Raw genomic sequence first — 25,247 nt, 5'->3', positions numbered from 1 at the left:
CTCTCTCACGCCCCTCTTCCCCGGTCCTCTCCGTTCTCATCAACTCGGCCTAGAAGTCACCCAAAGGGGATATGAAGAACATTTTTTCAACGAAGCAGAAAAGTTTCGGACTTGTTTTACAATAACACACAAAGGGTGGGGGAGCGGGAGGGGTGGCACAAGATTGGCAAATACCGATCATTGTCGAAGCCGAGTGATGGACTCATGGGGTGGGGCGGGGGGGGGTCTACCCTTTTCCCCTCTTGCTTTGTCATAGTTGTCTTCTACAGTTCTGTAGTTTGGATATTCTCTATAGTAGAAAGATGTGGGAATGGATGAACATTCTCTGCGGATTTCTGATACCTTTCCACACTGGTTTTTTTTTTAAAGGCTGCATCGGATCTAGGCAGGTTTTTCCTTTTATGAATACTTTTGACTCCTGAAATTCTTGTTTTATCCCAAATACATGTGTCTCTACAGAGGATAATGAAAGTCATATTTTGCTGCTTGGAGAATTATGCTTAGAATCTGGTTTGTAATTTAGAAGAGAGGATGTTAAAATTCTAGCCAAATAAGACACTTAGGCTCTAAAGTACTGGCCAAGCATCATATGGAATTGTATTTTTATTGGGAAATATCAGAAGAGTTCCCTTAGTGTAAGAAGATGTTGGGAGTGGATAGCCTTCTTTCCTTCTTCAGAAATCTGTAGACTTTTAAGAAACTTAAAAAAAAGTTGTTTTTTTTTTTTTATAAAAAGTGAGATTGTCCTAGCGTAGCACTTGGTACTTGGTGCTTGCTATATGCTAAAAATAAATAAATAAAATGCTAAAATACATGATCCTAATGTAGGCCAATTTCCCTTATTGAGTAAATTGTCTCTTTTTCTTTGTTCAGTGCTCAAATATTCAAGGCAGGCAGGAGCAGCCTTAAGCTTACTTAGCCTTAAGCTTCCTGTCTTAGCCTTGCAGACAAGAAATCCAAGATTGATTTTGCCGCTTCTTAACCTCGCGAATGAGTAGTACAGTTGTGACTTTATAACTTGGCTTAGCTTAAACACTTTTAAAGCTCCAAGTGGGCTAAAGTGATGTCTGAATAGTCACAACCATTTTGATGATCAGATGCTTTAAGGCCTAAAAATGTGAAAGTAGTGAATCTCCAGAAAGGCTTGGCTTTCAAAGGTCAACGTGCAAGACAGAAATCAAAGTAAGGTGGGGGTCGCTTGCTGTGCATCCCCTATGCCAGTAAGTATAAGAGAGCAAGCTAAGGGCTCCCCTGGAGACCTCTTTGTGCCAGTCACCCCAAATTAGATTCACACAGTACATCCATTGCCTACTTGAAATGTACAGTCCTGGAAAAACAGCTGAAAGGCAAAAAAGATTTTTATTTTTTTTATTGTGATGAGAAACAGAAGTAGTAGGTTACTGTAAATTAATCAACTGTGTACCCTTATCATTTTCTTCTCCCCCAGGGACTGCCAAATTTTTAAAGCAGACACGACTTCGTCTCCATTTCTGAAATTGTACTTAAAAACAGGGCTATGATATTTGGAAGAGAAATTGGCACACTGTCAATGAATGTTCTGGCCATTTATTTTCAGCACAGAATCAGTGGGGAGCTCAGTCTTTAGTCTTTAGGAGTGGGTTCTAAAAAATTTGATAAACATGTGAAGTATTTGGCAGGTTGCAGACTTTCCTTCGCGTTGAAATGAATCGCAGCACATTTTGAGGACTCTTTAGCCGTGCTGTAGGTCAGAGTGGGAGGGTTCTGGCGCGGCCACGCCGTTTGGAAGGAATATCACCTGCCAGGGAATTGTCTGGCTGTGGACAGCATTACCAGCCCTCAGTTCATCAGGATGGGTCTGCGGCCCGGAGGGGTGGGTTTTCCAAACGTGATGGATTCCATATGTGACAGCCACTTAGAGTGTTGACCAGTTAGATTTCTCCCCTCTGCTGAATCCCACATGTGGGGGGAAAAAAAGAGAAAGAAAGAAAGCCCCAAACACCCTACCCCAACCAAACTCTCTCTTTCACAGCTCAGTGAGCACTGATGGTTTAAGTGCTGGCCATCTGGGCTGCTTTGCCATCTACTGGTGGGAATAGCAATCGCAGGAGAATTCTGAACTGGATCCTAAGAAATGATAAAAATTCTACTGTTCATAGAAATGAGGAATTCAAAAAAAGGAGAAGTTTGTAAGTCTTTAAACTATTCTTGAACAAAACCCAAAACAAAATGAAAAGCGAATTTGAGAATGTGTCGGTCCTGAAATAAGAAACATTTGACTTTAAAAGGAGATATTTTAGAAAGCGAAACACACCGCAACCGCTTAAAATGACGTGATACATTTCATACTTAACAGAACAACAATTATAAAAGAACTTATTATTGGCAGCTTATTGTACTCAGCTCAGTGGTAATTCTTTGTATATGTCCTTCATTTAAACCTCACAGCTATGTTATGAGGTGATTACTTTTACCACTACTTTGCATATGTTCTATTAACTTAAAATTAATAGAGCTTCATGAACTACCCCAAATTCATATGCCTACTAAGAGGAAAATGCCATACTTTGCTTAAAATTTCTTACTCATTTGCTCTCATAACCACTATACTGGTAGATATGTATATATTCTAAATGCTATGAGTAATTGCATTCCTGGAAAAGTGTAAGTGCACAGAGTAATATGCGTTATCTGTAAGAGTCCATCTCAATATCCTGGTCTTCTTGCTTCCACTCTAGTTGTCTTCATGGTCCAACCCAGTATCAACAACTTTTGATACTGCCTTTCATGTTGAAGGTAGTGAATAAACCGCTTTTTAATAACCAAAACTAGAATTTGAATTCTCAAATTTGTGTCATAAAAAATCTGACAGCTTTTTCACAATTAAAATGGAAGACAAGGGGGGGCAATGAAGGAGGATATGGGACATTTACACTTTCGAAATACTACAGCTGTTCCACCAATAGAACAAGTTCCTGCTTTTTGTTGATGAGCATATGGAGATGTATCTATCTCCATGGGCTACCGATCCATGGACTAACGTATCATCAATACGAGCTGTAAATATTACACAGAGATTTTTCCATGAGTTAAACTTGAATTCTCCCCCCCCACCCAAATGTTCTAAAACTTTTTTTTTTCATTTTAAAATTACAGGTCAAAGTGGACAAACTAAATTCGTGTCCTCTTATTATCGTGATTAAGGTCACATCACACAGCTCTGCCCATTCCATACCCAAAGATAGATGTAGATGTGCTCTCATTCCTGCAATGCACTGTTCCAGAGCCCATTCAGAGAGCACCGCCCAGTGGTACTATGCAACTAAAGCCTACTGAACTTGGATCTTCCCAGTCTCTTCCTTCCTTCCTTCCTTCCTTCCTTCCTTCCTTCCTTCCTTCCTTCCTTCCTTCCTCCCTTCCTCACTCCCTTCCTTCCTTCCTTCCTCCCTTCCTCCCTTCCTTCCTTCCTTCCTTCCTTCCTTCCTTCCTTCCTTCCTTCCTTCCATCCTTCCTCCCTCCCTCCCTCCCTCCCTCCCTCTCTCCCTCCCTCCCTCCTTTCCTTCCTTCCTTCCTTCCTTCCTTCCTTCCTTCCTTCCTTCCTTCCTTCCTTCCTTCCCCTCCCTCCCTCCCTCCCTCCCTCCCTCCCTCCCTCCCTCCCTCCCTCCTTCCTTCCTTCCTTCCTTCCTTCCTTCCTTCCCTCCCTACTTATTTTGGGGAGGAGGGGGAATCACAGCTAGCAGTACTTAGGGTTACTCCTGATTCTGTGCTCAGGGAAAGTTAAGAATGGTGAAGTACGCAGAGCTTAGAAACTTGCATCCTACCAACCTCATGGGACAACTATCAAGTTGTGCCTCAAGTCTCCTTGATCTCCATGGCACAGGACCAGTTTCCCAGCACCAGAGTTCTCAGGAGAGCTGTGGCTTTAGGCTGGAGTGAGGAATTGCTCTTTGTAGAAAAAGGCAAGCCAATTCTCTCCTCCACCCAGGTTCCCAGGTTTCTCCTCTATCCTCATAGAAAAAAAAATTTCAGCAAGAGATGAATAGTGAATGGTTTTCTTTGGAAAAAAGAGGGAGAGAACGTGAGAGAAGCACATTGAGAGAGAGCGTGGGCTTCTCTGGATGGGCGAGAGCAAGAGCGTAATGCCAAGTTGAGAAACTGAGATGTGGTGACCTCTCAGATGGGGAATGTGCTCCATTCGCTCATGCAAAATGAGCTTTATAGGGTTTTTCCAAATTGCTCCCACTTGGCGTCTCTTGGTATGGTGCTATCAAGGGGAAGAGCTTGGAACTTTCTGTCATCTTTTTTCATATTCCTCTCATATCCTTTTATTCCAGCAGGAGTTTCTCCTCTCAGGCATTCAGCTTTCTGGGATGATGCTGGCAGCCTTCACATCCGCGTCTCGGAGGGTTTTCAGCCTTCATGCTTTTAGGCTGGTGCCCAAGTAACTTTTTAAATCCACGTGGCCAGGACTCTACTGCCTACCTGCTCACCTTCAACTTTATTAACAAACGAGTAACATTCTTTTTAGTAGCTGATCTTTCACTGAGTCCAGAGAGAGGTGGACACCAAGATTACCAGGTCCTGCAGGTCCAGTTGCCGTGAGCAGGAGTTCCTCCATCTGCACAGCTGCCCTTTGGTTCTGTTCAGAGCTTTCGACTGATTGGACCAGATCCAACAGCATTATAGAGGGTGATTTGCTTTATTCTATCTGCCAGTTCAAAATTAATCTCATCACCAAACACCCTCACAAGCACCAGAATAATGTTTGATCAAGTATCTGTATTCCTCCATGGCCCACCAGTCAAACTGACATATAAAACTGACCATTACAGGGGCTGGAGCAATAGCACAGCAGGTAGGGCGTTTGCCTTGCACGCGGCCGACCCGGGTTCAATTCCCAGCATCTCATATGGTCTCCTGAGCACTGCCAGGGGTAATTCCTGAGTGTAAAGCCAGGAGTAACCCCTGTGCATTGCCGGGTGTGACCCAAAAAAAGAAAAAAAACCTGATCATTACATGGGATTTAAAAAGTTTGCCCACAAATTGTGGCATGTGTCACATTTTATTTGATTAAAGAATAGCAGGGCTATTCTGAGAATCAGATTTCAGTTCAATAGATTTTACAGTAAAATATTATCTGATCATTTATCCCTTAATATTTGTACTCCTCCTTTTCTAATTCCATGTTACAAAAAGTTGCAAGACTGAGGAGAAAAAAGAACTTCCAACTATAGAAACAATACCACAACATAGACATAATCTATTTAGCCTGACACTTGCCTTTCATACGTTTATTACTCTACAGATTATTAGTGCCAAAAGATAAATTGTACCAAGATATCTATTTTTCATATCAATATTAGTACTTATGTCTTTTATGTCACCATGTATAAGTACACAGTGGAAAACTGTTGATAGAAAGGGCTGAATAAGAAAATCTATTGAGGGCTGGAGCAATAGCACAGCGGGTAGGGCGTTTGCTTTGCACGTGGCCAACCCGGGTTCGATTCCCAGCATCCCATATAGTTCCCCACGCACCTCCAGGAGTGATTCCTGAGTGCAAAGCCAGGAGTAACTCCTGAACATCACCGGGTGTGACCCAAAAAGCAAAAAAAAAGAAAATTCATTTTTTGGTTTCCTCTCTCCTTGAGCGTTTATTATTTTTTAATTATTACTTTATTAGAAAAAGTTTTTATTATTAAAGATCTTTATTATTAAAAGCCTTCCTTACTTTTCCTAAGAAGCAAGTAGGTGAAATTTATGTATATATAGAAACATATATTTCAAATCATCTGTTATTTGTTGATTATCTCAGAGGAAGCAGGTCACCTTCTGGCTTTAGCTTTTGTAAGACAAAGATTTTTCATCTTGGGAATTTCCTAAATGAACATATGAGAATTTCAAGGTCTCAGTAAAGTTAACGAGTTGCTAGCCTATATTCATTGGAAATCCACACAGAAAATAACTAAAGAAAATGAGAAGTGGCTTAACAAAACTATTGCTATTAAAAAACAAAATTCACAGATTTAGAGCCCTAATATTAAGAAATATTAATATTAGAACAGAGGCAGCACTCCATCTAGCAATGAAGAGGTCTTACAAGGTCTAGCAATTAAGAGGTGATTACTTCAATCATGATATGAGACTAACACCCAAGGATGGTAGAGACAAGGGCCAGAAATATTGCTCCATAGTTGGATGCCTGCTTTGTGAGCTGGGGGAGAAGGCAGCTGGGATAGAGAAGGGATCACTGAGTCAATGATGGTTGGAGGGACCGGGAGGGATGGGAGATATGTGCTGAAAGTCGATAAAGGACCAAACATGAGGGCCTCTCATTATCTGTATTGCAAATCATAATGCCCATAAATAGAGAGAGTAAGAGGGAAATTGTCTGCCATAGAGACAGGGGGAGGGGTGGGACGGAGCAGAGAGGGATACTGGTGACATTGGTAGTTGAAAGTGTGCACCAGTGGAGGGATGGTGTTCGATCATTGTATGACTGAAACTCAAACAGGAAAGCTTTGTAAGTGTACCTCACGGTGATTCAATTTTAAAAAAAAGTGCTTACTTGTAATAAAGTCACTTTCTCTCAGAATAATAATCTGTCATGCTACAACATAAAAATATCCTGTTTATATAGTTTCTATATGGAATCTGTTTGTAAAACTCAAAGCAGTCAAAGAGCAGATTAAAACGACTTATTTCTGTAATCTTTAACTGATTTTAGATGCTCTCTGGTGACTTCAATTGCAGCGTTAGTTTGGGTTGCAAACTATGGTTCAGAGAATTGCACTGTATTCTAATTATTTTTATATCATTTTTTTTGTCTTTGCTTTTTAGGCTTACCTGACAGTAATCAGGGGCTACTCCTGGTTTGGTGTTTGGGAGTTGCTCTTGTGGTGCTTTGGGGCCCATGTAGTGCTGGAGATTAAAACTAGGCTTCTCACATATCAAGCACATGCTCAAGTCCTTTGAGCTATCTTCCAGCCCTCCAATGAGTGGCTATGAGCTCTATTAGGCATTCACCCTCTAGAGATGAGAAATTTGTGAGCTCTGACTTTAAGAAGCCTGGTGCATAGAAAATGTAAGATTTTGGTTTCTATTTATATTTCTAAAATACCGAGAAATCGGGTTATTAGGAGAGTTCCGAAGGAAGAGAGTGTGGCATAGGGAACAGACCCCCCCCACCCCCTTCCCCAGATTGAAAACCCATCCTACTTTCCCATGTGCTGGGCTCTCTGGGGAGAGAGAGGTGGAGATAGCAAGTGGAGTGGCAGAGAGAGAAGGGTTCGGGTTATTAGAAGGAAGGTTGGATAGAAAACAGATGTCTGATTTGGGAAGGCAGTCTGAGCTTTCTCAGTAGGATGTTCGGCTAATTTCAGTAAGGTGAAATGACTACTTATATGTGGTGAAGGCACATATAAGACCTAAGGTATACATTTACTTTTCTTTTGTTTTCTATTTTTAAGGACGAGAAAGAACAAAATGGAAAACATGCTACTCTGGCTGATATTTTTCACTTTGGGGTGGGTCCTTAATGATGGATCTGAAATGGAACCGGATTTCACGTGGCACTTGCGAAAACTCCCTCGGATTGTCAGTGAAAGGACTTTCCATCTCGCCAGCCCCACGTTCGAGGCCAGTGCCAAAATGCTGTTAAATAAAGTGTGTGGCATCGAATGTCACGAAAACCTCCCAGCTCCCAGCCTGTCCGAATTAGAAGATTCTCTTTCCTACGAGACAGTCTTTGAGAATGGGACCCGGACCTTGACCAGGGTCAAAGTGAAAGACCTGGTCCCTGAGACTACTCAAAACTTCACCTCTAAAGGAGCGTCCGTTCGGAGAAAGAGGCAGGTGTTTGGCACTGATAGCAGGTTCAGCATCTCGGACAAAAGGTTCCTAAGCAATTTCCCATTCAACACTGCTGTGAAGATCTCCACGGGCTGCAGTGGTGTTCTCGTCTCCCCCAGTCATGTTCTAACAGCTGCCCATTGCATTCATGACGGAAAGGATTATATAAAAGGGAGTAAGAAGCTAAGGGTAGGGTTGTTGAGGATGAGAAGGGCGGGCAGTGGCAAGAGACGGAGTGTTTCGAAGAGGGACAGGAGAGACGTTGATGGTGGTAGACAAAGGAAGGGTAACCGGAGGAATCTGAGAGAAGGAGTCAAGGTGGGAAGGAGACGGAAGGAAACTGGTCGGGGTCAGAAAGTTGCTGACAGGAGGCCCTCCTTCCAGTGGACCCGAGTAAAGAACACGCACATCCCCAAAGGCTGGGCTGGAGGAAGAAGGGGCAACGCTGCCTTGGACTATGACTATGCTCTGTTGGAACTGAAACGTGCTCACAAGAAGAAATACATGGAGCTAGGCATCAGCCCAACCATCAAGAAGCTGCCAGGTGGAATGATCCACTTCTCAGGATTTGATCGCGATAGGGCGGACCAGTTAGTATACAGGTTCTGCAGCGTGTCCGATGAGTCCAATGACCTCCTCTACCAGTACTGTGATGCCGAATCCGGCTCCACTGGCTCTGGGGTCTATCTCCGTCTGAAAGAGTCAGACACGAAGAACTGGAAGCGCAAGATTATCGCTGTTTATTCGGGGCACCAGTGGATCGATGTCCATGGGGTTCAGAAGGACTACAACATTGCAGTACGTATAACCCCCCTCAAATATGCTCAGATCTGCCTCTGGATTCATGGAGATGAAGCCGATTGTACTTACGGCTAACAGGAGCCTGGACTGAGGTCGTGGGTGGTCTACATCAGAGAGGGAATTGTAGCAATTTTGATTATTGTAGCAATCGCACTCCATAGGTCATACAGCCTTTTGACATTTTAAGGAATTTAACTTTTTTAAAACATTAGATGTCTATTCTTTGAAGAGACTTTTTAACACAGATATTGAAACGAGACTTCCAAACTAAGCATATATTCTTCTTTACTTGACCATGTTTTATTTGTAGGATGATTTTTAATGTCTTCTTAAAAATTAGACACTCTAAAACTTCAAACTGGCACTAGAAATAATGAGAAATTTCTCACTGAGTTTAGTCTCAGGGTCTTACACTAAGAAGAATCTGAGAGAAGTACTAGAGTTAGAGACTAGTTTACAATACAGATTGTGCCAATTCTAAGATGTACCAATCATCCCCTGACATCAGGGTTTTTTTCACTGTGTTTTCTCTGGGGTCTGAGGAACTTGAGTTACTTTTTAAAAAGGAATTGTAAGGGATGGCAAACTTTATAAACAAAATTACTAACTTTTACTGCTTTCAAAGTATGAACTCAAGTGTATATTATTTAAAAATGGGAGAAACATTTTGTATTGCTAAATAAGTATCGTTTAAAAATAGGGAAACTGAGATGTTTTAAGATCTCAAGTTTTCTCTTAATAATAAAAACATGGACTTTTCTGACTAATTAGGGACTGAGGATGTGATTCAAGGGGTAGAGTGCATGACTTTCATTCAGGGCTCTGGGTTCAGTCCCATGCTCCTGTCTGTTTTCCCCGCCATGCACACCCAGCTCTGCCTGATGTGGTCCTGGTTGCACCTGACCACGGATGGATGTACCTGTGTAGCCTTTACAGTAAATAAAAACCAAATATGTACAAATAAAAAATGCACTTTGCATGTATGTGTAAGAAAGACAGTTTGATAGTAAAAAATGGTCATTACTGAACACATTAATTTATACTACGCTTTTTCCTATTCATGAGGTCCTATTTTTTTTTTCTTAAGCTCAAGGAATTCTACATTTTTTTCCTTTTTAAAAAAATTTTATTAGTGAAACACCACGAGGTACAGTTGTAGACTTACAAATTTTTGTGCTTGGGTTTCAGTTATACAATGATCAAGTACCCATCCCTCCACCAGTGCCCATTTTCTACCACCAATGATCTCAGTATCCCTCCCATCCCACCCCTGCCTTTGTGGCAGGGCACTCCCTTTTGTTCTCTCTCTCCTTTTGGGTGTTGTGGTTTGCAAAAGAGGCACTGAGTGACAGTCATGTTCGGTCTAAAGTCTGCGTTCAGCATGCATCTCCCATCCTGGGAGGATCCTCCCAACACCCTTTATTTGCTGCTCCCTTCTCTATCTGAGCTGCCTTTTCCCCTAGAGTGTGCGGCTGGCCTCCAAGCCATGGAGTAAACCTCCTGGTACTTATCTAGGCTATTCTTGGGTGTTAGTCTCCTATTTTGTTACTTTATGTTCCCCAGATGAATGCAATCTTTCTGTGTCTGTCCCTCTCTTTCTGACTCAATTTGCTTAGCATGATACTTTCCATGTTGTACCACTTGTATGTAAATTTCATGACTTCATCCTTTCTAACAGCTACATAGTACTCCATTGTGTAGATGTACCAAAGATTCTTTAACCAGTCATCTGTTCTCGGGCACTCAGGTTTTTTCCAGATTCTAGCTATCGTAAACAGTGCTGCAGTGAACAAACAAGTGCAGATGTCACTTCGACTATACTTTTTTACCTCTCTGGGATATAAGGGAATTCTACATTTTTTACCAAGAAAATGTCTTATTTACCTCTTGAGAAAGTTCAGTTTTCTAAGTAGAATCCTAGGCCTACTATTTTGATGAATTCTCTAGTATTTGTAGATATGTTCTTTCATAAAAACAAAATACAATTTACAAATGTAATCTTTCAAAGAAGGTTCTAAAAGTTTTCATTGGGGAACAAGACTATATACTCACTCATAGAGCCTAATTATATCAGTTCAGGACCTTCTCTGGAAAGGTACCCAAAACAAACTTCTGGAATGGACTAACACTTACCTGAATGGCTGCAAAAGGGGTTTGGTTTGGGCCATTATGTTAAGTGGATTTGAGTGATATATAATCAAGTTTTGATTATAAATCAAGCAATTTATAATCAAAATTCAGAAATCGTAGGCCTAAATTTCTGTACTGTCCTTGGAAGTTTCTAGGGCACGCATTCTTTTTTCTCGTGATACATCCAAGTCACATTCTACCAGAGTTTCAACCTCATTTTTTAAAAAAAGAATATAGAGTTATGCCCTTGACTTTCATGTAAAAGAATATTTCATTAGATGATGATTAAAAGCAATTTTGTGAGTGGTATCCAAAAGTATCAGAAATTCAATACAGTTGTACATTATAATCCAACTGTTAAAATATTTAATAAAGATGAAAAATTAGTCATAAATCTTCTCTACCTGCACATATTAACATACAGCATTCCAGAAAATGTTAAATTAATTTTTCATGTATTTAAAAATCATTCTATATAGATTCTCATAACCACTGCCATGTAAGCTCACCTATTGGCCCAGATTTACAGACTCATGATTAAGTCTTGGAAGAGATCAAGTAGCTGCAAAAATTCACAGGTACACAGGCTCTCATCTAAAAGCTCTTGGGTGCCCTCTGAGGGGTCCCAGTATGGGGGCAGGCTGAGTCCCTGCCCTGCCAAAGCCCCAGCAGCCACACTTGAAGCCCAACTGCTGTCGCCATGCCAACAACCTGACTCCACCGCCTCATAGCTGAACTCTGTGGAGACACCAAACTGCCAAGAATTTTAGGTATACCTGTCTTTTGGCTGAGAACACGGGGGTCTTTTTGGAGTGGGGGTGGGAAGCTTCCCCACAGCACCCTGTATTTCTGAAAGCCCTGGGAGCCACACCCACATTCCACAACCACCATCATGCGAACTCACTGCCCAGTTAAGTATTTTTTTTTACCATATATATAGCTTTTATTTCAGTCACCAGTCAATTATTGCCATTAATTCAACAAATACTTATGTGCATTGATAATGTAGTTAAAAACATTTTTTATTATTTTTTATTAGTGAGACAGGAGATTCTGGAGCACACAGAAGCATTTGCAGCTGGGCAACACTTTCAAACTCTAGAATATTATCATCTCAGTGGGAGCACACCAGATTAGATGGGAAGTACCATGGATCCAATTAAGCTCAATAAACAAACACATTAACAAAGAAGACTCAGCTAGCAACCACAGCTTAGAAAGTCCTTAGACAAGGACTTGATCTCCTCATGATATAAAAATTTTCACAAATTTTCTCTTACTGAAATATTTTTTGATAATGCCATTAGCCACTTAGTTGTAACAACCAATATAAAATAAATTATTTTGTGCCTACGAAGGGGACAGGCTTGGGGGAATGGGGACAATGGCTGAGGGAATGTCGCACTGGTGTTGGAATACTGAAAGCCTCTCACAAATGCACCATAAACAACTTTAAACCATAGTGTTTAAATAAGGGGGAGGAAATAAAAATAAATAAAACTTATTCTAATTAATGCTGTTGTATTCGAAAACATGCCACGAATAGTACTTCATTACAGGTGATAAAAGAACGGGATTCACTGTCTCAGAAGTTTTGAATAATCTTTTGGGGAAAACATCTATGTATGTGATCACTGCACTATACCTGTTTTGGCAAACTTTGCACCCTTAGACGCTTTCAAACACTCCATCTTAGGTTCTTTCTTTTTGAGGAGGGGGCACACCCAGTGGTGTTTGGAGCTTCCTCCTGGCTTTGTACTCACGGATCACTCCTGGTGGATTTGGCGACTTAAATGGGGATCAAGCCTCGGCCAGCCACGTGCAAGCTTCTTACCCACTGTACTATCTCTCTGGCCCTGGATATTGCTTGGGAAAAAACCCACATTGGAATAGAGAACTGAGAGTATCATATCAGGGGAGGAGTAGATGGCAGGAATGATGAAGTGACTGGAGTTGACACATTTGTAATCACAAAAGTGTTATCTTTCAAGGTTTTGCTATGCCAAGTGCGGTACCTTCACCTTCATAAAAAGTGCCCACGACCTCCTCCCCCACTTACCCTGTGCCATCGCCAGTCTCCCTCTTCCTCCCCCTCCGCCTCCTTCGCCACTGCTTAGTGATCTCAGTTCTGCAGCAGCAGTGAAGGACTCCTCCTCACTCAAAGCCATCCCCTTGCGTTGTTCCTTTAGATACCACAGACGAGTGACATCATTCAGTGTTCGTCCTTCTCTCTCTGATTTATTTTGCTTATCATGGTGCCGTCCAGTTCCATCCAACTAACTGTTCACCTAGTAGCTGTATCTAGTATCAGAAAAGAAATTTCCAACTCAACTTGAACACTTAAATTTCTCAAAAGCAATGATCCGTTCTTGTGTATGTGTATGAGTGCATATGTGTGTGACTCTGAGTGTGTGCATGTTTGTGTGTGTGTGTGTGTGTGTGAGAGAGAGAGAGAGCACGTGCATGTGTTAGATGATGATTGCAGTGATATTTGGATCACACACAATACACATGCACACATATATGTGTTCCAAAAATATATATATATATTTTATACACACACACACACACACATATATATATCAATATATAGAGAGAGTCTCATGCCCCACACCTGGTTATCCTCACCGGGGCCCCTTGGAGGGAGGAGGGTTGAATTTTTCTTCCCCTCCACCCCCACGCCCCGAGCAGAGCCCCAGCAGCTGAGGACCTCCGGAGCCAGCCATGGCCATGCTGGGACCACTCTCCACACGTCCTGACAGGCCTCATGCATGAAGGAACTGGCAGAGGAACCCAGTTATGCGGGTCCCGGCGCTGAGGTCTCCAAGCCTACTCGGATTGGGACTTGGCCTTCTCCAACCAGACCCCCCATCTTCCAGTAGGTAGGCATCACACCCACCAGCTGCCACCAGCGCCAGGTTGGTCCCATCAATGGCCAAGATGCAGAGACTATAAAACCCAGCTCCCGGACATCTCGTTATCTGGCAGGCTACCAAAAGTATCCTGCCTGCATGGCAGAGTCTGGCAAACTTCCGTGTCGTACTCAATATGCCAAATACCAGTAACGATGATGGGTCTCATTCTCCTAATCCTGAAAGAGCACTGAAATGGCTCTTTTAAAATCTCAGGGCTAGGAAGAAAGAGACATTACTGGTGCCTGCTCGAGGAAATTGACGAACAACAGGATGATCGTGATCATGATATATATATCACTGTCACTGTCCTCCTGCTCGAGCGGGTCCAGTAACATTGTGACGCTTATTACTGTGTTTGGCATATCAAATACGTCATGGGTAGCTTGCCAGGCTTTGCCGTGAGGGTGAGATACTCTCGGTAGTTTGCCGGGCTCTCTGAGAGGGGCGGAGGAATTATATATATGGATCACACATGATATTGCTCAGGGCTTACTCCTGGTTATGCACTCAGAAATTGCTCCTGAAGGTGTTCAGGGGACCATATGGGATGGCAGGGATCACACCTGGGTTTGCTGTGTACAAGGCAAATGCCCTACCCACTGTATATTACTCTGGCCCCTGGAATGATATTTTCTTATTGTCTGAAACTAGTCATTTCCCAATTCCGCTATGTTGTTACTATTGAACTTCGAATTGGCTAGTAATACAGTGCTTTTCAAATAACCTATCTCTTCTCAACTAGATAAACAATTTTGGGGCTTCCCATGAACAATCTTTAGAATACTAAGGTTTGGGAAACTAAAGAAACCCCTGTCTCATCTAACTATGTCTAACTAACTATACTCTAACTATATCAAGCCTTCTTATCAACTCGCTGACAGGAATTAAGACCTGGAATTTTTTTTTGCTTTATTTAAAATTCACGCCACTGCTACTGACCTAGGTACTATATTGTAGAACAAAATAAGAGAGAAAAGAGTCTCTGAGGACAAAAGATACAGAGCGTCAGTAGCAAGACCAGGAAGGACATGCACATGTTTTTCCTTCAAAACCCCATGAAATGAATTAGCTAGCAGAAAAGTTTGCTCATCCCGCCTTTAGAAATGATTTTTTTTAAATTTCAAAAATGGGGACTGAAGCAATAGCACAGCAGGTTGAGTGCTTTCCTTGCACACGGCTGGCCCAGGTTCTATCCCTAGCACTCCATATAGCCCCCTGGACACACCAGGGGTGATCCCCTGGGCACAGAGCTAGGAGTAAGCCCTGAACTCCACTGGATGTTTTCCCACCAACCAAAAACAAAACCCAAAACCAAAGCAAACAAAAATATTTATTTAAAATAATTATAAAAGTCCTTTGTTTTTACATAAAAAAAATCACAGTGGTCTTTATGCCAAGATTCTGCTGCCAAACAGAAGTACCCCTTTATTGAGCAGCTGCCTAAAAATAAAAGAGTATTATTTTGAGACTAAACTGACTTTAGTATTCTGCCAGTGTACTTGTGACATTCACTTTAAAGGCCTTCCTTTTTGGCCTGGAGAAATAAGTGAAACGATTGTACCCAGCAAATGGGCAGTTATGCCATTTTCTGTAGCGTAGGGCGTGATTGATGTGACTCCATAAAAGGATGTCCTGGGCAGTCACTGGCACACACAGACCATCTTCTCTTTCCTGTATATACACCCAAATTAAAGCCTGGTTTCAGCTGAAACTAGAGCGGCATAAATGCCGTTATGGACAATCTTCTTATGTCTGGTAACTAAATGTCTCAATTTTTAGACAAGTGGAAACGAAATACCCTGTGGCTTTCCCATTTTGAAGTCTTGTGAAGTCTTCCTCCTCTGCTAGATTCTCATCTACATTCAAATGGAGTGAAATAGTGTAAATTCACTGAATTTTTGGTATTTCAAATATGACTTTTAGTCATCATTGACAAGAATGGCATAGGGAATTATCTTAGAAATTCTATTTCTGGACCCCATTCTATCCTAGAATCCTCAGGAATGAGATGTTGGTATTGCAAAAATTTTCAAGTAACAATGATGATCATCCAGGGTTGAGGACGACTGTAATAATCTCCCTTTCCTAAATTAGGCTTCGCCTCCCATAATTCTGTTTCCAATTGTTCCCCCCGCCCCACGTTAGTTTTCTCAGTTTTATCCACCTATACTTTTATACTTTTACGCTCACATACTTTGGTAAGAAAGTGATGATAAAACATACACTATGCAAATGGCACTCATTTCATTACTTTACAAAATCAAAATACAATTTAGCAATAATGCTGCGATAATATTGCGTTACTATGGGCTGGAGCAATAGCACAGTCATAGGGCGTTTGCCTTGCACGCAGCCAACAGGGCCGACCCGAGTTCGATTCCTCCGCCCCTCTCGGAGAGCCTGGCAAGCTACCGAGAGTCTCTCGCCCGCACGGCAGAGCCTGGCAAGCTCCCCGTGACGTATTCGATATGCCAGACACAGTAACAACAAAGTCTCCAATGGAGACGTTACTGGGCCCGCTCGAGCAAATCGATGATTAATGGGAGGACTGTGATAACGTGATACCGTGAACGGTAACAAATGGGCTGGAGCGGTAGCACAGCAGGTAGGGCATTTGCCTTGCATGCAGCCGACCCAGGTTCAATTCCTCCGCCCCTCACAGAGAGCCTGGCAAGCCACAGAGTGTATCTCGCCTGCATGGCAAAGCCTGGCAAGCTATCTGTGACGTACTTGATATGGATGGTGGGGGTGGAGAATGGGCACTGGTGGAGGGATGGGTATTCGATCATTGTATAACTGAAACCCAAGCACAACAACTTGTAAGTCTACAACTGTACCTCATGGTGTTTCACTAATAAAACAAAACAAAACAAAAAACCAGTAATAAGTCTCACAATTTGTTGTGAGACGTTACTGGTGCCCACTCGAGCAAATCGATGAACAACGGGAGGACAGTGCTACAGTGCTATGGTAATAAATTAGTCAAACTTATAAAAGTCATCAACATACTGTGATCATTTTACAGTGATAGAACTGAATTTTACTTATTTTCTGGAAATTATATTCTATACTTTTAATTCGTGACCCACATTACAATAAAGGCTAAGTCAATCAAATATAGTTCAACATATTTTTATTAAGCCTAAGTTCCTCTTCTTCCTCATATAATTCATAATACGGTAAGGAAGTTGATGAAATATTAGGTGCTGAAGGAACACAACTGAGAAGGATCAACCATATGAGGGCCGGTTGATACGATGCAAAGTTGTTTCCTAGAGGAAGTTACACTTAAGTTATTCAGAAAATTTTTAAAAAATCTGTGTTGGGAATAAAATACAGCCCCCTCCCCCGTGCGCACACACACTTGGGCATGCGTTCTACCACCAAGCCACATTCTTGGCCCTACATTGAGTTTTAAAGGGGAACTGAAATTTGCCAAACTATCAGTGGGGAGCTGGGGTAGAGGAGGGAATTCAGAGAAGACACAGTGAGTGCAAAGGAATGAGAATGTGAGTGCACCAAGTTTCCCAGATGCAGTTTTCTGGGACTGCTGGTTTAGGAGGTTGGTAGTTCCTGGTGAATCATAAGAAATGAGGCATTGACGATAGACAACTGCCTGAGAGTGAGTAGAAGGCTTTAAGTGCCATGCTAGAGAAGCTTGAAATGTAAGGTAAAGGTAAAGGCCCTCCCGTTGATCGTCGATTTGCTCGAGCGGGCCCAGTAACGTCTCCATTGGAGACTTTGTTGTTACTGTGTCTGTAACCCTTCAATAACCAGGACTGATGCAAGACTTTATATCAGAGGAATGGAATCACATAAGGGGAATTTGAGGAGGAGACGTGGCAGCACCACGCGGGCTGAAGTAGACTGGGTTTAGGTGGGCACTGGAGACAGAGTTCAGTGAGGAGGCTGCTGTAGCGGCTGTCCTTCGGTGGGGAGAGTGGCAATGGTAGGCGAGCAGAATGCAGAACACATTCGTGTCCCATTAAATAAAGAAGGGAGAAGTTGAAGCGTCAGGTTTCTGGGAGGCTGGAGCGATAGCACAGCGGGTAGGGTGTCTGCCTTGCATGCGGCCAACATGGCCGACCCGAGTTCGATTCCTCCGCCCCTCTCGGAGAGCCCGGCAAGCTACCGAGAGGATCTCGCCCGCATGGCAGAGCCTGGCAAGCTCCCCGTGACGTATTCGATATGCCAAACACAGTAACAACAAAGTCTCCAATGGAGACGTTACTGGGCCCGCTTGAGCAAATCGATGATCAACGAGAGGGCCTTTACTTACTTACTTACTTACTTATGGTAGATAATAAGATTGCTAGTCAAGACAAGAAAAATTAGGCTTGTGGGGCTGGAGTGATAGCACAGCGGGTAGGGTGTTTGCCTTGCACGCGGCCCGACCCTGGTTCGATCCCCAGCATCCCATATGGTCCCCTGAGCACGGCCAAGAGTAGTTCCTGAGTGCATGAACCAGAAGTAACCCCTGAGCATCGCTGGTGTGACCCAAAAAGAAAAAAAAATTAGGCTTGAGGAACAAGTTGTGTATGTAAAATATTTTTGTGGGATATTTATCAATGAGGGTGATACTAATAATACATGATGGAAGCATGACAATTAAGTTAAATAAAAAATGTTTGGTTTTGTAGTGACTCATTAGTTATCATAAATTCAGTCGGTCATACAACTCTATTTTGCTCTAAATACTAAGAGCAACCACACCATTGTCCCTCGTATAAGTTTAATACGATCAATCTTGGAAAATACTTCCTTTTCCTAAGAAAACTGGCTAGACATTTCTGAAACTCTGGTCCTAGCTTTATAGCTGAGCTTTTGCATGAATGGTCACTACTTCATTTCTTTTTTTCAACAGAACACCAACATCTGAAGTGATCCTATTAGAATAGCAAGCAATTTTTTAAAGACTACAAATTTACATGGAGCATATTTATAAGACTTTCCGACAGTAAGATTCAGCTCCCTGTTTTGGTTTTAAAAGTACAATCACAAATGATAAGACTCGTTGACTTCCCTCAAAGATGTTTGCTACTCTGGAAGAGAGATCAACCACAAGAATGTTGGGTGCCTGGAGATAGAACCTAGTATGCGATGAGATTTAGTACTGGCTGGAGATGAAATCTAGGGTAAGAGCAGAGAAACTGATTACTTAGGGCAGACTGTCTTTCTCCCTCTCCTTCTCTCTTGTTTATTCAATTACCATGAGATTAAGAATTGCAAAGCTGTTAATGGTCCTGTTTCAGTCATACAGTGTTCCAACACCGATCCCTCCACCGGTGGACATTTCCCACCACCAATGCCCCCAGTTTCCCTCCCATCACCCCATCCCTGCCTGCCTCTATAGCAGGTGCTTTGCTCTCTCTCTCTCTCTCTCTCTCTCTCTCTCTCTCTCTCTCTTTCTCTCCCCCACCCCCCCCTTTCCTTTTGGGCATCATGAGTTTGCAACACAGATACTGAGAGATCATCTTGTTTGTTCCTTTATTCATTCCCAGCACACAGTTCTTTCCCAGAATAATCATTTGCAACTATCTTTATCGTAGAGGCCCTTTCTTTATCTCAGCTACCTTTTTTTAAAAAATTTTTAAAAAAATTTTTATTAGTGAGACATCATGAGGTACAGTTGTAGACTTACAAATTTGTGTGCTTGGGTTTCAATTATACAATGATCAAATACCCATCCCTCCACCAGTGCCCGTTTCCCACCACCACGGATCCCAGTATCCCAGCTACCTTTTCCCCCAAGTATTTGAGGCAGGCTTCCAACTGTGGACCAATTCTCTTGACCCTTGTTTCTACTGTCCTTGGGTATTATTATCATACTATATTTTTTTAATTTCAGATTTAGAGAAAGCATTCTCAAAGTATGGTCGGTTACTCCTGAAGATCTCAGAGAAGACCTTTCAGGACTCTGAAGTCAACATTATTGTTGTTGCTATTATTACTGGTTTTGGAGCCACACCTGACTGTTCTTAGGGCTTACTCCTGGTGGTGGCTCAGGGGACAATATGGGGTGCCAAGTACTAAACCTGGGTTGGGCACGTGCAAGTTAAGTGCCTTACCTGCTGTCCTATCTCTTCAGCTTCTCAGCATTATTTTTATAATAGTACTGGGAGGTTGAAACTGCTTTCATACTCCAGCTGACACCTGAACGACTCAGAGATGAGGCTTGCTAAAAGTTCTCAGTGTTCAGCTGAAGGCTGTTCCTCTAAAGGCATTTGTAGATTTAGCCAAACACAGATGCTGATCAGTATGTGTGTGGAAGAGGCATGGAAAAGTATCTATTTATAAGAGGACCCGTGCAGTTCAAACCCATGCTGCTCAAGGACCAGTTATAATACTAAGAACACCTTCTCGCAAGTATACTGCTCATGAGAGTTTCTCAGTGAGGATCTTGCTTTCTTAATCCTTATGGTGCACCTGCTTCATACCCATCCACCTAGGGCTGTTTCTGGCAATTGTCTGCCAGGTACAAGCAACAGATCTCCTTTGAACAAAAGAATAGCTTGTTGCATCCCAGATCTTATCTAACTCTGGATTGGATAACGTGGTGATTCCCAAAGTAACTTGAACCTGACAAAAAGAGTTGCGGTTCATGTGGTAAGTATGCGATGGAAAATCTACCAATGTTAGTCCAGAGCAAAACAAAAACAGCACCACATTCTCCAGCAGAAATTAGTGAGCTTGAACCACGCACAGTCATGTAGATCTCTCCTAGTCATCACACACAGCAAATGCCACAGTGAAGCAGAATTCATCTGCATTAATGGATATAGGCAATAGTCTGGGAATGACCCCAACCACACAAGAGCTCTCTAAACTCTTCAAATAGACGAACTAGAAAATAATGGATGGGCTCGAAAGAAAAATAACAGAAGCTAAGGAATGACTCAGTGTGGTTGAAAAAAAAAAAGATACATTAAACATACAGTGGGGAACAGAAAGGAAAAAATGAGAAAAAGGAAGAAACCAAAAGAGATCCATCCATGGCTTCGTTTTTCTTATTTCTTTTGGGGAAGTAGAGGTGGGGAGGACACCATTCAGGAGTACTCTAAGTTCTGTGCTTGGGGGTTACTTCTGATGGTGCTCAGGGGACCAGATGGTATTGGACAATGACCCCGGAATATCTACATGCAAAATACATGCATATGAGGCTGAGTTATCTCTCTAGCCTCTATGGGACTAGTATTTTTTTTGGTTTTGCTTTGTTTGGGGGTCACACCTGACTGTGCTCAGGCCTTACTTCTGGCTCTGTGCTCCAGGATCACTCCTAGTTCTGTGCTTGGGAGACCCTATGGGTCCGCCATGTGCAAGGCAAGCACTTGACCCCCTGTACCATTACTTTGGCTCCCTCTATAGGACAGTTTTACCGAGAACCACTTTCCTATTATGTGAGTTCCAGAGGAGAGGAAGTGGATGGGAAAAATTATTGGTTGACAAAATTACAGCTGAGAACTTTCTCTGTCTTAAAATGGAGTCATATGCCCAGATCCAAGAAGCTCAGAGTTCCAAACAAAATAAAGCCAAAAAGAAGAACTCTAGGACACATTGTAATTAAATGGAAAAAGCCAAAGTTAGAGACAGAATTCTGAGTGCAGGAAGATCAAAGCCAAACTTGTATGTAAAGAAATCATAACTGATCTATCTAACTAAATACCATACCCTAAGACAAGAAAGGAATGGTATGGCACAGTCACATGCCAAATTAAATAAATATCTAAACAGGAAGCCTTTTTATATCTAGTTGATCACTCAAATTCGAAGAATGACACAACATTTTACAGGTAAATAACAGCTAAAAAATTTTATGATTGAAAGCTTGTAACTATCTCAGGGTGACTCAATAAAATTTTTTATAAAAGAATTTTAAGATTAACTTAAAACAGTAAGTGAGGAAAGGCAATATATAAAACAGCTTTAATAATAATGACACCATCATAATTTACTTTCCACATTGATGGCTAAGGGTATAAGAGCTATTAAGGGCAACCTGTTCATTTGGTCAATAACAGTAGGAATTAAATCCGTTTAATTTTGTAACACAGCGGAGCTGTGCTTTTATTGCAAGCAATTTCTTCTCTTGCAATAAAAGAAACAATCTGTTTCTAAATATATATATATATATATATATATATATATATATACTAAAGCAGCTCTTCAAGAAGCAGTACTAAATAGTCTTTTACAAAAGGCAAAGAAAACTTACTTGGAGGTTGTAAGATACTACAAAAAAAATTGGGAAAATAAGAGAGGGAAGATGGAATCTCATAAAATAAACTTGATTGCTTTGATCTTAAAATGATCTTAAGCTGAAAACTACAGAGACAAACTGCCCGGTGATCTCAAGATAAACATCCCTAGAAGACTCAATCAAGAAGAAGAATTGGAACATGACCATTACATATTGGCAGATATCAAAGTATATGAGAAGATATTAAAAGAAAGCTGAAGTAACAAAGGAAATCACGAATATCCAGAATAAGTATAAAATGCCAATAAATTTGTTTATTTTAATAATTTTGCTTAATATCAAATCACCAACGACCGGGTGAATGAGAATGCTGAACTCAATTTCTGTCTACTGAAAGCTTTCAGTAGATTTGTGTCTAGGAAAAGTTTTCAGTAGACACAAAGAAACTGCATGATAAATATAGTTGCTTAAACTAAAAGGCTAGAAAACAATTATGTAGACAAACAGTAGCTTTAAAAAGACTGGGACAATCATAGTTGTATCAGAGAAAATAGACTTCAAATTAAAGGAAGTGATGGACATTATATAATGATCAAGAAATATATAAATAAAAAAGACAACAGTTGTTGATATATGTGCATTACACAAAGGAACAGCAAAAATCTATAAAAACAACAACTAGCAGAAAGAAACTGATATAACTAGCAGTAGTAGATTTTAACATCTTTTTCTTACTGTCGGGTCAATCAGACAAAAATATCAATAAGGAAAATTAAGTCTAAAGGAAGAAATGGGGTCCCTGGGCTTAGTAGACACCTCTCTCTCATTACCTCTAAAAACTGAGTATATATTTTTCTCGAGTGTACATGGAACATTCTCAGAGATGCAACACACTGGGTACAGAATAAGTGTTCATAATATCAAGAAGATAAAGTTCCTATAAAGTACTTGTGGTGGAAATAAATTACAAAGTGAAAGCTGAAAAAACTCAAACACTAGGTATCTATGATACCATACTACTGGATAATTATTGAGTCCAAGATTTTTTAAAAAAAATTTTTTTTTCTTTTTGGGTCACACCCGGTGATGCTCAGGGCTGACTCCTGGCTCTGCACTCAGGAATTACCCCTGGCGGTGCTCAGGAGACCATATGGGAATGCTGGGAATCGAACCCGGGTCAGCCGCATGCAAGGCAAACGCCCTCCCCGCTGTGCTATCGCTTCAGCCCTTGAGTCCAAGACTTAGTCAAATGATAAAATAAAAGGATTCCTGGAAAAACATGAGAATAAAGACATTAGCTAGAACATATGGGATATAAGAAAGGCTGTACTGAAGGAAATTAATAGAAATAAAGGTATTCATAAAAAAAATCTTCAATCTTAATAAACTAGTAAAAGGAAAACATAGGAAGATCAAATAAAATAGAGGGAAATAATAAAAAATTTATTGTAAAATAATCAAAAATACTTGATTTGGACAGCATATCTCACTCTGAACATTTAAAATGTTTCCATATTTGTAGATGACATAGTGCAATTTTCAAGACCTTCCCCCTAAAATTAATCAAAGAGAGAAAACTTATATCTGCATTTTCTTTGTTCAAGGTGTTTATTGCATCTCAGAGGGCATACATGCACTGGGTTTTTGAACTGAAATACAAAGAAAAGCCATTTTGAAATTGGTTTTAGGTATTTCCCCCCATTACAGTGTATGTAATTCCCACAGTAAATTCAGATACGACCACTTTTTATGGTACCATACATCTATTAAATAATTTGAAAAATAGGCAAACACCTTTCCAACCCAATATGCTTTTACAAAGAGCTGCCAAGCCACTAGAAACACTGATCAACAGTGACCTCATTTATGCGTCAAAATCTTAAGCCAAGCCATCAGCACAGACAGTATGACAACAAATTGAAAATTAAAGAATACAATATGTACAGCAAAGGATACAGTTCTCTGAATTAGTTTAAATTCTAATCACAATGGTCCAACAAAACCTATTTTGAGCTCAATTGAGAATGAAAAAAACACTAGAACACACAAAAAAATACTAAATTAACAGATGTACATAAAACCCACAATAAAGTAAGAAACTTGCAGTTATCTTTAAATTAGGTATACCTCGGTATATTCAAAATCACTTGAATAGCACATCTCTAATTGCATTCTCATGAACTTGATAGAAATGGACTTTTTACTTTTCAGTGCATTTAGTCAAGAATGAATAGATTGGTCAATTTAGATCGAAAACTTTTCAAATGTAATTAAAATATATATTTAATATAGCAGTGATTAAATACGGATTTTTCCATATTCTTTTTTCATTCTTGAGAAGGTAGCTTCAAGGAGAAATATTTATTATGGACATTTAAACTTTACATTTTTTAAAATAAAATTTCTTAACATATACAATGCCACAAAAATAAACATTTCTCACAACAATTGAAGTTCCTGTGATTGGAAAAGTGTACTTCACACCAAAAAAATGTTTTGTATATTTAAGTGTTTTCCTTACTATCTGATATTATCACACGAATATTTGTAAGAGAGATACAGAAGAAAAGAGAATTTGGGGGGAGAGTTTAGATTTGTCCAAAAGTTATATATATACATTGAAGCCTTCAAAAACACAGACACATCTTTCCAAATGGCTCACCCCTCAACAGCTGCAGCATCCGTTCCTGGGTGAGGTCCAGAAAAAGCACAAGAGGCATCAGAAACATCCATTCATGGTTTACATCATACAGCAACACACAAATAATCCAAATACACTACAGCTCTGAGAGGAGGGATAACAGCTAAGGTAATACACATTCCTAATGTTCACTTTCACAGCTGGGCTACACGTTTTGGAAGAGAAGTTATGAGTAAGCATTGGGTTTGGTACTGGTGGCTCACTTTGAAACTCTGAGCATCAATCTTATGTGAAGTCTCCAAACTCATTGTTTTTTTCCTAGTCAGTCACAAAAACTGCAGCTGTAAAGATAAAAAGTACTGGAATTAGCAGACAGTATCACACACATTTCAAATAGTTTATCACCTTTGAGAATTTTCTTCAAGTTACTAGAAACATCTTTATATAGAAGGTTTCTGTATGAAACTCCTATTTACATACTTCGAAAAGATATTTAAATATGTATTTAAAATAAGAGTAAAATTTTAGCCATATCAACTTTAAAATTTAATGGAGATCTTAATTTTAGATTAAAATTAAAGGAACACAGTTTTGAATTTTTTTTTTCTTTTTTGGGTCACACCCAGCGATGCACAGGAGTTACTCCTGGTTCATGCACTCAGAAATCTCTCCTGGCAGTGCTCGGGGGACCATATGGGATGCTGGGAATCGAACCTGGGTTGGCAGCGTGCAA

General features: G+C 40.8%; 2 protein-coding genes across 2 annotated transcripts in view; one reads left to right on the top strand and one right to left on the bottom strand.

The window, feature by feature from the left end:
* The first annotated feature begins 7,389 nt into the window (after positions 1 to 7,389).
* PRSS35 (serine protease 35) lies at positions 7,390 to 8,710 on the top strand. The gene has a single exon (XM_056110024.1). The coding sequence runs from the start codon at positions 7,465 to 7,467 to the stop codon at positions 8,704 to 8,706; it is 1,242 nt and encodes a 413-aa protein (XP_055965999.1). The 5' UTR covers positions 7,390 to 7,464; the 3' UTR covers positions 8,707 to 8,710.
* Positions 8,711 to 23,458: 14,748 nt separating this feature from the next.
* SNAP91 (synaptosome associated protein 91) overlaps positions 23,459 to 25,247 on the bottom strand; it is a 165,130-nt gene continuing 163,341 nt past the window's right edge. Inside the window, exon 28 of the mRNA XM_056110026.1 lies at positions 23,459 to 24,855. The gene's annotated coding sequence lies outside the window, so the exon portion shown is untranslated. The remainder of the gene's footprint in view (positions 24,856 to 25,247) is intronic.

The sequence above is a fragment of the Sorex fumeus genome, unplaced genomic scaffold, assembly GCF_029834395.1.
Source record: "Sorex fumeus unplaced genomic scaffold, SorFum_2.1 ptg000008l, whole genome shotgun sequence".
Taxonomy (NCBI): Eukaryota; Metazoa; Chordata; class Mammalia; order Eulipotyphla; family Soricidae; genus Sorex; species Sorex fumeus.
This window is presented reverse-complemented; position numbering and strand designations above follow the sequence as displayed.

What these genes read in the sequence shown, in the direction of transcription:
- PRSS35 (XM_056110024.1), top strand. Translation starts at nt 7,465, where the DNA reads ATGGAAAACATGCTACTCTGGCTGATATTTTTCACTTTGGGGTGGGTC.